Source organism: Sciurus vulgaris (assembly GCF_902686455.1).
Source record: "Sciurus vulgaris genome assembly, chromosome: 16".
Lineage (NCBI taxonomy): Eukaryota > Metazoa > Chordata > Mammalia > Rodentia > Sciuridae > Sciurus > Sciurus vulgaris.
Genome location: NC_136477.1, coordinates 50,080,193 through 50,094,665, shown reverse-complemented (window position 1 = coordinate 50,094,665; position 14,473 = coordinate 50,080,193). Strand labels below are relative to the sequence as shown.

Below are 14,473 nucleotides of genomic sequence, written 5' to 3'. Positions count from 1 at the left end.
CATTCAAAACAGTTAATTTTTAATGTACCACTATTATCCATCTTTAGTTATAAATTTAATGTCTCCTTAGGCCTCACAGATTGTAATGCAACTTAAAACATGCAATGACTGTTTAAAAATAGAAGATTTCCCCAGTTATCTCGTTATTCAAATCCTTAAAGATATGGTTTTAAAAGTCTGAGGATATCTGAGCAAACTTGTTTAAGGAGTCATAAAGAAAGATAAGTAGTTTTCCTCAGAAGCCAATAAAATTTATTATAACATATTAAAGTAGGATTATCTATTGACTAATTTTCTGTAGACACTTGTTTTCTGGGGTACACAGAAATTCATGCAGAAGTAGAGGATAGGGCTCAAAACCATCATCTACCTTTGCCTTGAGCCAGGCAAGATTTTCTACAAGTCTTAGAGCCAATTCCTTCCTAAGGATGATGATGAGGATCATATCTCAGGGAGTGGCACAGTGGATATCATGAATCTTATGAAAGAGCAATAAAAATCTTTATTATTCAGGAGACATAAAAGGACCTTGATGCTTGCTTGTGGCAAAAGAAGCAGCTTCCTAAAAGGGCTCTACTTCTTAAGACAACTCTCAAACTTAGAACCTTTCTTTGCCTACCTAAGTCCCTGCATGTTTGGGGCAAGTTTTATATGTTTGCTTTTAATGTTATAAAATCTTCTCACTTAATATCGATTGTCTTAGGTCAATTTACACTTTCATTAGCATGAAATGCTCCTCTGAAAGTCTTCCCTAGATAGCGAGAACCTCAAGGATTTCTCTCATTTCCTTACTTCCCTATACTGACAAGCTTCCCTTTGGAACCACTCTGTATCTGAAAGTGTTGATTCCAGTGCTACTCCACCTTTATCAGGAAAGGGAAAAGAGGTGAATAACCAAAGTAACATGACAGCTTTACCAGCAGCAAACAGTCCCAGGAGGCATTACATCTTTACTATGCTCTATCAGAAGATCTACCCCAGTGTTCCCTAAAGTCCCAAAGACAGCAATCTGATGCACTCAGGGGACCTACATCAGGTTCAACTAAGTGAAACACAATAGTGGCGCTGTCACCCATGGGCAAAACATTCATTCTTGGTGAAAATTCTCCTGATCTCTCTAGCAGGTTTGAGGATGACAAGACTTAAGGAAGGGCACACATTTTCAAATTTCCAAAGAATTGCCCCAAACCTGTTGATTTTCTAGCACTGACATTTCATGTTTGTCTCGGGAGGGGGGGGGGGGGGGGGAGAAGAACTGCATGTAGAATATTTTCTGACCAGAAATAACATGATCTCACATACAGTCTCCACCATTCCTTGTTCTGAACCAAATGTCACGTGCAATGCCAAGATTAAAAGTGTATTTCATGTAACTATATGAACATGTAACTCCAGGGAGTTTGTTACTTTGTGTTAAACACCTACCAGTATATACAGGATAGGTACAATACCCAGCAGCAAAAGCTGCTAGAGTCCAATGTCCCATTTATGACCATGTGGTAATTAGATGTGTCACTATTAAACTATGCAGATAGGATGGAAATAAAGGGTGGCTTCTTACTAGCTCAAAATCAGCTTTTAAAAGCGTGAAACTGTTTAAAATGCAGCATGTGTAATTTAAAATGTGAAGTTCCATAGAATCACAAATTTTAAAGAAAACAACAGATAAAATGCCATAAATGAGACCTGCTAATATTAACATATCTGTTCTAATTCATTTAAGAGTTACAGTTACCCATTCACCATTACTATGCCTTGATCCTTGTGTTTTCTTCAGAACTGCATAGAAGAGATAGCATAATCCATTATATGGGCTTCTTAGAGGTGACAGTTTCAGCTCCATGAAGAAATAAACTTTTATTTTCCTTATTCCTTGCCAAACATTTGACACAACCAGAAGGACATGAAAGTCACACCACACTGGCATATCTGGTAAAAGCAAGCAGTCGGCTGAAAACCACAACTGGAGAATTGCAACAATTTCTAAATCCACAATCATGCCTTAAAAAGTGTGTATGCATCCTAGTAAGGGCATAGTTTGCATCTCAAATAACACAGAAACATTGGAATCGTGCTAAACCCAGCCCAAACAAGGCAGAGCAATAATGTGGTTGGGGTGGGGGTGGGGAGGTGAGGAAGGATGAACAAGGCTCTTGGGAATGGTGAGGGTGCACGGACATTCTGCGCTCACAGAACACAGTAGCAAACACAGGGCACAATCACAAACATCAGCAAGCACAACTGAGCACGCGCACAATACAACACTAGAATGCAATTTTTCTTTTTTTATAAAAATGATATAAAAGATGGTTTCTCACCCCTCAAAACAAAACTGGAACTTTGGTTTACAGGCCCGGCTATGCCCATATGCCCTCCTCGTCATCCTGCCGCCGGCCCGAGGTAGGGAGGTGCACAGAGAGGAGGGGAGCACCAGAATGAAAGAAGAGAAGGTTAGTTACACAGAGATGCACTGGAAAGGCACATGAATCTTCACTTTGTTTTTTTATCTTAAAAAGAGTGAGGACAAAAAAAAAAAAATCCATAGTAACTTAAGTTCCACATGACTGACTTGTCAAATGCATAAGCAAGTTTTGTATCTATGGCAACCCCCACACAAAAACATTCCACCCATCAGTTCTGAGTCTGTGTCAAGATTGGATTAGAAGATTAAAATTAGTCTACATTAGCAGATGATTATTTTTTGGAAAGCATGCAATCTGAATTGCATAGCCTAAGGAGTAGATTAACCTTAAAGTAAGCAGAGAAGTAATTATAGTAATCAAATACCCTTAATTTCTCTTAAGCTTAAAGTATCAATAAAGGCTGAAAGTGAATTAAAAAAAAAAAAAAAAGAAAGAAAAGAAAGAAAGAAAAAACTCCCCCTACCTGGGTGGAACAAAACTTTCTAGCATGCAGTAATTCATATTGGTTATTTCACAAAGACTCAAACATGCTTCAATCTTATCTTTCAAGTTCTATTTTGCTTTCAGCATAAAGAAGGATGTGCATACCATGGAATGATTATACATTTGCATGAAATGATGATACATTTGCAATCAAATAAGTTTAAAAGAGAGTAAATATTCAATTCAGTAGAATGTTTTTAGAAAGGAAGTTTTGTTTAACTTAACATTTTGTTCAATGGTGGATAAACTGAAACTAATTTGTTTTGAATCCTTGCTGAAAATGTTTCCAAAATGGCTCTGGCCACTTTTTCTCTTAGTCAAGCAACCAATACGCAGGAAAATTCAATCTTTGAAGACAGAAGTATATCTGCCACCAGAACATCCCCATTTTGAACAGTTTTTCCTGTTTACTGGGAGAACTGACACAAAGTATATAAGACCGTGTGGTCCATATCCCAGTCTCACTCATAGTTTGGGAGTAGTGTTTGTTATTTAATAAATCCCCAATAAAACCAGAATTTGCTGATTTTTTTCCTTTGTTTTGAAAACCAGGAAGAAAAAAAAAAGAACATTTTTTTTTACACTGGATCATTAGTACTAAAGCTGTTATATATTAGGCTGAATCATATGAAATTGCCAATATTTGACCATTTTTGACCTAGAAAAACAGTAATTTCATACAGTTCAACCCAGTCTTGCCAGTAAGGCAAGGTAATTTTTATCTACCAAGGATTTAGATGTGTGGTGTTTGAACTGACTCTCAATATAATTTCTTTCCTTTGTTGCTCTATGTATTTTACTTTATGCTTTTAAAAATGTTATTCTAAGAAGAGATTCAGAGAGTTCACCAGACTGCCAAAGGGCTCTATCGCCCACACTTGAATTAATTGAAGTATTTGTACAGAAACTGAATTGGACAATTTGGGATGACTTTTCTCTTGAGAGTTTGGGTAGGAATATTCTGGAAAAAAATAAGACACATTCATCATTTTGACTAGATCATCTTATGTAAAAATTACCTATGTTTGTTTACTACTAGTCTAGTAATTACTCCTAGCAATAAACTTTTCTTTTACTACATGACTTGAGGAAAATGTAATTTCACATGCATTGAACTTCCTCTCTGTCTCTGGAGAAAAGCAAAGTTGATGTTCTTTTTATGTTTATAAAGAAGGAAAGTATATATAGTATAAGACCCAAGGGCATCCATAAATGGGTTTCAGGGAGTCTAAAAACCCCCTGAAATTTAATGTAGAAAGCTGTTGAGTGCGCGTGTAAATATATTTCTCTGGACAGAGGCCTGAGCTTTCATCAAAAGGTTCTTGACCCTTTGTAGGAAAACTCCTAGCACACAAATTTGCCAAAATCACAAAACAGGAGGCTTTCTCTAAAATGCAGCCCATAGCCCCTGCTGACCACTTCCTAAATGGCTGTAAAACAACTTGCCTTTCAGAGAAGTTTATTTCATTGTGCATTTATAACTCAATAGTATTCTCTTCCAAATTCACTCATATAAGTTTTTAAATTAATAATAAAAAAAGAGAAAGGAAAAAGAAAAGCCATTGCCACCAAAATCTACCACTTTCTTAACAGTGAAATGTGGTCTAATGCAAGTCACTTTTAGCAAATTAAATACATTAAAAAGTGGTAATTAATTATGATTGAATCAGACAGGAGTTGTAGCTTGAAAATATACACTGCCAATATCACTACTGTTCCTGGTCCACCATAGGAATAAAAAGGAGCTCCCACATGTCGAGCGTTATTAAAAACCAGATGTTGAGATCAACGTCTTGTATGCTGGTGAATAAAGTAAAGAAATATGACAGTCCAATATAAACTGTGCTAACATTTAACATGGCAGAAATGTGGATGAATTCCTTTTGTGAACTCAGAATATTATGCATTTTTAAAAGTTTTTCGTTTTCAAAATTGAACAAGCATTTAGAAGAACTAGAAAGGGAAGTGGAGATCATTTCTGGTCTCTCTAGTCTTCAAAGAGTAAACATGAATTGACCCTCATCACCAAGTCATTGGGTCAGAGTGAGTGTCTATTTGGGAAATAAAAACCAAAAGTGCAGGAGCTAATCAGAGAGGCAGCTCTGAGTCTTCCAAACATTTGCAGCTGTCTTACTGCCCTGCTGCCTGCATCTCTGTATGCAAATGTTAATTTCTTTAGCAATTTTACCACATAGAAATGTAAATCTGGGGACCCAAAAATAAACAGATAAGTATCATTTGATCCCTCACTTTATGCCAAGTTATTTAGAAATAGTTGGATTTTTAAAAGGCTTCTATCAAATGTGGGAGAGACTGTTTCCTTTCCTTGTTTTTGTTTCCAAACCTACTCTTCAGCAGCTTTTCTGGATGCTGCCTGGTGTTTGATCCCTTGTGTGTCCTTTGAGAGTGACTGCTTTGCCAAAAGTTGCCAAAATATGTGGATGTGAAGAAAGCCTCCAGCCCAACAGTCATCTGTGTGCTTTTGTCCACAGCATCTGAGGCTGGGAACGTCCAAGGTGGACGAAAGCCCAGAGCAGAGTGTCCACAAAACAGCAAGACTGGAGAGGGCAGGCTTCACCATTAAGTAACTTCAGGACTTATAGATAGCTCAAGGGATGATGGAATGGACAAGAGTTTGCATGGAAATCCTATGGTCCTAGATGCTGGACTCTAATGAGATTCTCTAAACACAGAGATAAAACAAAACTCCTCACCAATCAATTGCTCTTAATGGCTATGTTGATGACAAGATCTAAAAGCAAAGGAACTGAGTCATTGCTGACAAGAGTATTGTTGTTGGGGGGGGGCATTTATTAGCCCTAGCAAGGAAGTTCTGAGCAGGAATTCTGTAATAGGACATTATAAACAGTATAAGCCAGTATAAACCTTTCATTGGTGTCTATTTTGAAATATTAGACACAGCCAGCAGGCAGTGTCCATCACTGGATATGCTTTTCAAAACACCTGCAATTCTCTTTGAGGTAGCCTGTTTTTCTCCTTGAAACTGAAGGACCACATTTCTAATGAGAAACTTAAGGTCACACCTCTTCTAGTTAGAAAGGAGAGTAAAATCAGGGAAGTGTCACTTTCAAATAGCCTACTGTCTTTGTGGCAACTCAGTGACTGTCTCTGCCAGGAGGTTCAACCAGGCTTCCTTGCAGAACAATTAGGATGGTCATAACCAAGTCTGGGTGGACAGACTCCAGAGTAACCCCCATACCTCATGGTTTCTCTGAAATTTCAAGCTCTGGAAAGCCTTCTTCTGCAAATCACTGAAGCAGGATCTCAGTATGGGATTCATGATGTGCCCTGAGACTGGGTTCAAGCAAAACAGATCTTCTTGGCATTTCTAACTACAAGCTTGGCCAGTGTGGGGAATTGACAAACATGTGAAGGAAAATGACAGGCTTAGGTATGAGCCTGGAAGAGAAAGGCAGTGAGCCTCATCAGGACACTATGTTTTCTTCCAGGTTCAAGTCCATACCTTCCCTCTAGAGATTACTTATTGGTGTCTTTCATCTCTCCCACACCCTGCAGTGCTTAGCCCATGGATGAATGTCTCTGTTCAGGTGACAGAGTCCTGTATTACTTGACTTGTATTTGCTATAGGCTTCAGGACCCAAAGAATAGGAAAGTCCTAGCCAGGTTCAGATACCTGTTATTGATCTTTATAAATACCCAGGTCAGAAAGAGCTAACATGTCTCTCCTCTAGGTTAGAGAGAGTGCTGGTGGCTGTCCCGGTTTCTTCACAAGTCTCACCTTGGTCTGGAGACACAGGTGTGGTTTCTTGTGAGGCTGTGGGAAGAAAAGCTCAGGGCAGACCCCTGGCCAGGAGCTGTGGAGTGAGGGTCAGATTCCAACCTAATGGTAAAAGTACACATACCCTTTTGACTCTGCCATATGAGCTGCAAAGTCACAGGAACAAAGAGCTCAGTTTGCCCCCAAATAGTGTTTGTTGGTCTGCTGAGCTCAGCTCTGAAGTACTCTGAATCTTGCACTGAACTCCTTCCAAACCAGTGAAGACCCTGGCTGGAGGGAGACACTACAACTTCAGCTGGGTCCCTCTGACTCTTGAAAGGAAGGGATCCTCATGTGCCACTGCAAGTATACATATGGGAATTATCAGTGGCACCCTACCAAATTTTAAGAACCTTGGAGGAAAAGGCAGCACCTTACTTCCTTCATAGCACCCACGAGATCTCAGATGTGGAAACCTAACAAACATTTCTAGATGAGTAACTAATAAGGCTTGGTTCTTATTCTTTTGAGTAACTGAACTCCACTGAGAGAGAATGCTGCTTGGATTTCAGAGTTCTCAGAGTTGTCAAGATTGTGTTGACCCTATGTCCTCAGAATGACTTCTTACCCTTCTAATGCCACATCTGGGTTTGTACTTTTTCAGTGTCCCATTTGGGGAACACTGAAATTCCACTGGCTGAAGGGAGATGATGGATGTTGTCTGTTTTTAAGATACTTGGGGTGTCTTTCAGGGGAAAGGCAAAGACTGGACAGTTTATGCAGCCCAGGCTGGTTCTATTCTATAAGTTTACCTTACAAGGACAACCTCAGGACAGGCCTGAGACCAAGACCAGTCACCCAAGACCGCTTTGTTGAACAGTTGAGAATGTTATAAAGATTTTAGCGGTGGCCATCCCTCCATTTATATTGAAACATGTATGTACTCTTCTCAATTTTTAAGCACTATCATTGTGCTTAAAAAGCACTATCACTTTCCATTTCCTTCAAGCAGAAGAAATTTCAATGAACCAATCTCTAGTGCATGGTGCCATTCTCTCAGCTAAAGAAACAAGATACCAGTTGAAGACGAAATGCTGGAAAGCTCTACATTGAACAACAATATTGTTTGGAGCTCAAAGTCAACATCTGCTAAAAGCTGAGTCATTGCCAGATAACCATAAAAAGGGGGTGGGAGTGAAGACAGGCTTTATTTTAGCTCCTCATCCATCAGTCATTAACACTTGGCTTTGTTAAACACGGTGAAAATTGTGTTTTTAACATGACTCTGGTTCTATCATTTCCTGGCTGGTAAGCAACCAAATCTTCTAGCTTTTTTACTTTTCATTTTCTCAGTTGCTTAAAAAAGAAAATGGGACCACATCTTGGCCCTGACACTCCATAGGATTGCTATGAGAATTAAATTGGAGAATGTAAATTAAACTACATTGTAGCTGCTGAAGACTTACATAAACATAACTGGGCCCATCATTCCTGATGGCAGCATTCAAGTGTTTGTTACTATGTATTGCAACAAATTATTTCATATCACAGTAAAGGCAAAATGATATAGAATAAAAATAATCAGATAGTATGTAAAAACCATTCCTAAATATTTTAGATTCTCTGGGACATTCAAAGTTTATCCAGATCAATAATATATAGATGACAAAAAAATTTTCAAGTCCCATTGATCCATAAGTAAGGTGATTTTTTTTGACATAACTAACAGAATTTGTAAGTGTATGCAGTGTATACTGAAAAGATGTTTCCAAGTCCCTTTCCTCTGCTGTTCCCTTATCTTTAGAGCATTGCAAGTGCTTGAGGGTGTTAACTCAAACACAATCCTTATTAAATCAGTTCAAGGAGAGGGGGCAGGCAGGCAATGTGTTCAGCAATATAAAATGGATTTCCTGTTTCCCGACATTTCAAGGTTGGCCACCCCCTTTCAATGGGGGAGCTGAAATTCTGCCTCCTAGACAAATGTGACCGGATTAAAGCAGCAAGTTGAAAAGAAACCAAGTCTCCAATGTTGCCAAGATGAGTTCCATCTACAAGCTGGGGATGTGCACGCTGTCTGGAAACCCCTTGTGGACTCCAAAGACCACTGCAACAAATCTCTTAATGAACCCTAATACTGCAAACAATGTGGAAAACTAGACAAATCAGTTGAAGGGGGTGGGAGGAACCTACTTTACCCAAAATAGAGTAAGACTGAAATCTTAATAGGCTCAAGTCTTCTTGATGGAAAAATCCTTTTCTAACCAGAGGATCCTGATGCATTAAGCAGCTCTGTCTTTTCTCATACACGAAGACCCTACTTGCAGGGTTTATCAAGTTATACCCTTATGTGCTTACATATGAGGAATGAACATCACACCCAGATTAAAGAACTTTGGCAACAACCTGCTCATCTGCACAGTAGCTTCCCCACTGCTGTGCAGCCCCCACCCCTTCTCTCTACAGCTGGTGATGGTTGGATGAGCCCGTAACTGCTAGTAGAGGAAGGAGGCAGTTAAATACCTCCCACAACAGCAGTTTAGACATTTGTCCCATTTCCTTCTTACCTGTGGCCTCATAAATGGTCATTCCAGAGCTTCTGCTCTTAAAAACAAGAAAACAAACAAATTGCCACCTTTATTTCCCAATGGTGAGAAATCACATAGGCCCTCTGGTTTACATTTTAGTGGCTTTGGCAAGGTTTAGTAGTCATTGGGGAATAATGAAAAAAGAAAGGTGGCACCTGTCCTATCTTTCTGTTTCTGATACTTTCTTAAAAAATTTAAACTACTGAGTTTGAACACAGTATCTTCCAATCTACTTGTGACAAAAGAAGTACTAGAAAAGGAGCAAGTGGCTCCCAAGATTTATTTTCAAATGCATGCCAAAATATTGTTGGCTCCTGTTCTGAGAGTACTGGTCCAGAGGGGCAATGGTGGAAATCTCTGAACACTTCTCCCATTCAATAAACATCAGTACCAACAAGAAGTTTCTTCATGGGTTATGGAATTCAAAAGTTTCTCCCTACATGAAGCCAAAACTCAAGCCTCCTTCCAAGAAGTGGGCCATGAAATTAAATTTGCAATGCAAAAGAAGAAAGAAAAAAAAAATCTATTCTTTCCTATTCAGGCAAACTCTAGACATACTAGCATGGATAGAAACTGATATTAAAAGTCCAAGACACATAACTTTTCTTATTGGCCTCCTGTCATGGGGAACAAAAATTTCTGGGTTTTGCTGTTCCATATCTACACTTCAGTAAGCTCTGACACACATGGTTAATTTTTTGCCTATGTAGAAAATGTGAAAATATATTTACATGCACATACACACAAACACACATATGTATAGTATATATAATATATATTCAGACATGCTCTTAGGAAGCTAGGGAGACAAATTTCCAGTTAAACATGATCTTGCAAAATTCTTCCATATGTGGAAAAGTCCTCAGTTCATCTGACATACAGCGATATATACATATATACACACAGGACACTATGTATACATTTATCCCACATTCATTTAACCTCAAAACATAAATAAATTCTTTTTTTCCCCCTCCCTAAGCAAAGCTAGGAATAACAACTCTACATATAGAATCCCTCTTCTGAGGGCAATGGAGCAAGTTAAACCTCTCGTCTGTTTTGTTACAATTCAAGGGCTTCACTTGGCTAATCTGCTGGTGAAGTGCAAGGAAAGCAGGACATCAATCACAAACCCTTGCAGCACTGCACAGAGAGGGCTGAGGTTGAGAGGGGAACTCTTGCATTGGCTTTCTGAGAAGCCACAGGACCCAGGGAGAGCAGCTGAAATTGCTTGGGACTCTATCAACATCTTATTGACTAACTATAAAATGCATGGCCCAGGGAGGAAGAAGAGCAAGAGGAGAAGGAAAGAAGACAGGTTTTAGCAGACAGATCTGGGACCAGGAAACATGGGGTCAGGGTGTCACCTGCCTCTAGCCATGATGTCAATGAGGGCCTACTTGTAGTGGTAGCTATAAATTTCCCCACCACGTGAACACTCTTTAAAACAATGACTAATTCTACTTGAGAGCAGGTACCCAAGACTCAGGTATGTGCAGAATAGATGGACAGAAGTGGGAGGGTAAAAAGACCGGAAAACTGCTTTTACTTTCTGAGCTTACTGGACCTACGGCACTTGAGCCTGTAGGAATAGGGGAGAGGGGATGTGTTTGGGGACCATACATTTCATAACCAAGGCGGTGAGCACTACATCCTCTGAAGCAGATCATAGGATCAGTCCTGAGCACTGGTCTGCATGTTAGAATCCAGGGTCCCTACACAGAAATAAAAAACAGATTTCTATAATCATTGAGACTTGGGTAACTGAGATCATTTTATTGTATCTTGAAACATAATCTGTATATCTGTCCCATGACCTGGTTTGAAAATAAGGCCAAATGTAGGTCTGGGTTCTTTAGTGACCAAGTCATTTGATGGCTTATGACAAGTGTTCCAGACAGAATTCTATGGGAATTTTCAGCAAAACATGGAAGTGGATGTTCAGTGCTCTGAAATGTATCGAGTGGTACAAACTCACACTTCAGCTGACAGCCAGTGCATGCTGGGACCAGGAAGTAACCAGGAACAGCAGAGAAAGGACCAATGATCACTATATCTGCAGACAGATTCTGGAAACTGCCAAGTGGAGTAGGTAATATTTAGATGCACACAATCAATTCTCTAGGACTAGATCAGCAGAGCAGATCCCCTCAAATTAAGAATGCAAAATGGAAAACCCAGTTTCTGCCAGAGGAGAGTTACTATTCAGAAGTACTCCTAACACTCTGGCTGCCCTGTCCAAGAGAAGTATCTTCTACTTTGCTCTGGGATCTGGCTTGTTCCAGGCCCTTGTGTGTGCAGAGGCCCATGAGTGAGTGAGCAAATGGATGTAGGTACTAGCAATTCGCCGCCACCAGCCTCCTGTGACCCAGAGCAATTTCCCTTCCTCTCTGTATTTTCTTACTGAAAATCTTGCTCTGGTGATTCCATGGTGGTTGGGAGAGTTTTCAAGTAAGTATCATTTTTATTGGCGAAGGGAGAGCAAATATAGAGAATAATAAATGGGACATTTAAAATGGAGAGGGTAGGGGGCGAGGAGAGCTGTGTGGACTCAGAACACCGGGGCCTGCCCTGAGGAGGAGGAGGAGGAACGTGGCCACTTGGATTCGGAGTGACTGCACCAGAGCTACAGGCGGTTGCCAGAGGAGAAGCTGCGCGGCGAGCTGTTTGGACTCAGAACGACGCTTCTGAACCCCGGGGCCTGCCCTGAGGACGAGGAGGAGGAAGAGGAGCGCGGCTGCTTGTATTCGGGTGACTACACCAGAGCTACAGGCGGTTGCCAGAGAAGGGGCGGCGTGGCGAGCTGTTTGGACTCAGACCACTTCTGAACCCCGGGGCCTGCCCGGAGGAGTAGGAGGAGGAGGAGGAGGAGCGCGGAGGGTCGTGTGGACTCGCAGTGACTGCATTAGCGCTCCAGGCGGCTGCTCAGAGGAGAAGGCGAGTGGTGAGTTGTTTGGACTTAAAGTGACAGCGCCTGAACACAGGGGGGCTGCCTGGAGGAGAAGCGTGGTGGGACGCTTGGTCTTGAGTGGCCGCACCAGAGCTCCGGGCGGTTGCCCAGAGGACCTGTGCAGCGGGTCACGTGGATTCAGAGCCACTCAGAGCGACTGCTCCTGAACACCCGGGGGGTTATCTGGAGAAGGAGGAGGAAAGGGGAGGGTCACTTCGACTCGGAGTGATTGATTGCCCCGGGCTACGGGTGGTTGGTGGGAGGAGGAGGCACGAAGTGAGTTTCTTGGACTCCTAGTGACCGCACCGGAATACTGGGCGGCTGTCTGGAGGAAGAGGCCTGTGGCGGGTCTCTGGGACTCAGAGCGATTGTTCGGGGCCCCAGGTGGCTGCTCAGAGGAGGGGCCACACAGACAGGCGATTAGGTGCAGAGCAGGGTCCCAGGATCTAGGAGGCTTCTGGGTGGAAGAGCCGCACAGAGACAGGCTTAGGGCGGAGCGAAGGTTCCAGGCCTGTGGGCAAATTCTCTGAGGAGGGGCAGCCTAAGGAGATTCATCTGCGAAGGGTGAGGCTCCCAGGCCCAGGAGGTAGGGCCAGGCCCCTGGGAACTTTGCAGAGGAAGGCAGCCCAGCCCAGGCGGTAGCTGTAAATTGAGGGGAACCTCTAGGAGGGAACTGACCAGCGAGACCTCCCCACCGGGTGAGTCTTCCCTGCTGGGTGAGGTTTCCCCACAAGGACGGTAAAACCAGAGACTCAGGCCCAAACAGGCCTTGCCTCAGCCTGCAGCCTAGGTCCCCTTTGGATGACCATTGGTTAACAAGTGGAGGCACCTCTGCCCACTAGCAGGGATTATACCCCACCTGAAGGCCACCACTCCTAGAGAGGCAGCTTCCTTGTGGAGCACCGCATTATCAACTTCCTCCATGACTTCAGCCTACTGAAGGCTAAGGGGGGATATATATAGAAATCTTCAGGGACATTGTAAGTCAATAGAGGAAATGTGTAATATCTCAGCGGTACACTGATACCTGAACAATATGAGAAAACAAGGAAAGAAAATGCTGCAAACAAATCTAGATGTTAAATCAATAAAACCCAATGACAGCATGGCAGAAGAAATGACAGAAAAGGAGTTCAGAATGTACATAATTAAAATGATCAGAGAAGCAAACGATGAGATGAAAGAGCAAATGCAAGCATTGAATGATCGCACCAATCGACAATTAAAAGAGCAAATACAGGAAGCAAAAGATCATTTCAATAAAGAGTTAGAGATATTGAAAAAAAACCAAACAGAAATCCTTGACATGAAGGAAACAATCAACCAAATTAAGAACTCCATAGAAAGCATATCCAATAGGATAGAACACCTGGAAGACAGAACCTCAGACATTGAAGACAAAATATTTAACCTTGAAAACAAAGTTGAACAAACAGAGAAGATGGTAAGAAATCATGAACAGAATCTACAAAAACTATGGGATATCATGAAAAGGCCAAATTTAAGAATTATTGGGATTGAGGAAGGCCTAGAGAAACAAGCCAAAGGAATGAACAATTTATTCAATGAAATAATATCAGAAAATTTCCCAAATCTGAAGAATGAAATGGAAAATCAAGTTCAAGAGGCTTATAGGACTCCAAATACACAAAATTACAACAGACCCACACCAAGGGACATTATAATGAAAATACCGAACATACAAAATAAAGACAGAATTTTAAAGGCTGTGAGAGAAAAGAACCAAATTACATTCAGGGGGAAACCAATACGCATATCAGCAGATTTTTCAATCCAGACCCTAAAAGCTAGAAGGGCCTGGAACAACATTTTTCAAGCCCTGAAAGAAAATGGATGCCAACCAAGAATCTTATACCCAGCAAAACTTACCTTCAAATTTGACGATGAAATAAAATCCTTTCATGATAAACAAAAGCTAAAAGAATTTACAAAAAGAAAGCCAGCATTACAGAACATTCTCAGCAAAATATTCCATGAGGAAGAGATGAAAAACAAAGAAGCAAATCAGCAAAGGGAGGAATTATCCTAAAGGAATTGTCAAATAAAGGAGGAAACAAGTTGTGTCAAACAAATAAATAAACAAAATTTTAAAAATGAACCAAATGACCGGGAAACCAAATCATTTCTCTATAATAACCCTGAATGTTAATGGCCTGAATTCATCAATCAAAAGACATAGACTGGCAGACTGGATTAAAAAGAAAGATCCTACAATATGTTGCCTGCAAGAGACTCACCTCATAGAAAAAGATACCCATAGACTAAAGGTGAA

General features: G+C 41.1%; 1 protein-coding gene across 9 annotated transcripts in view; it reads right to left on the bottom strand.

The window, feature by feature from the left end:
* The window catches only part of ERC2 (ELKS/RAB6-interacting/CAST family member 2), a 1,069,021-nt gene that overhangs the window by 165,333 nt on the left and 889,215 nt on the right, over window positions 1–14,473 (bottom strand). The window contains exon 19 of one of the 9 annotated variants that reach the window (XM_079116403.1): window positions 5,960–6,326. The exons of the other annotated variants lie outside the window; for them this stretch is intronic. Within the exon in view, the coding sequence (XP_078972529.1) occupies window positions 6,315–6,326 (12 nt within the window). The 3' untranslated portion in view covers window positions 5,960–6,314. Of the gene's footprint in view, window positions 1–5,959; window positions 6,327–14,473 lie in introns of those variants that run through there. 9 annotated transcript variants of the gene reach the window in all.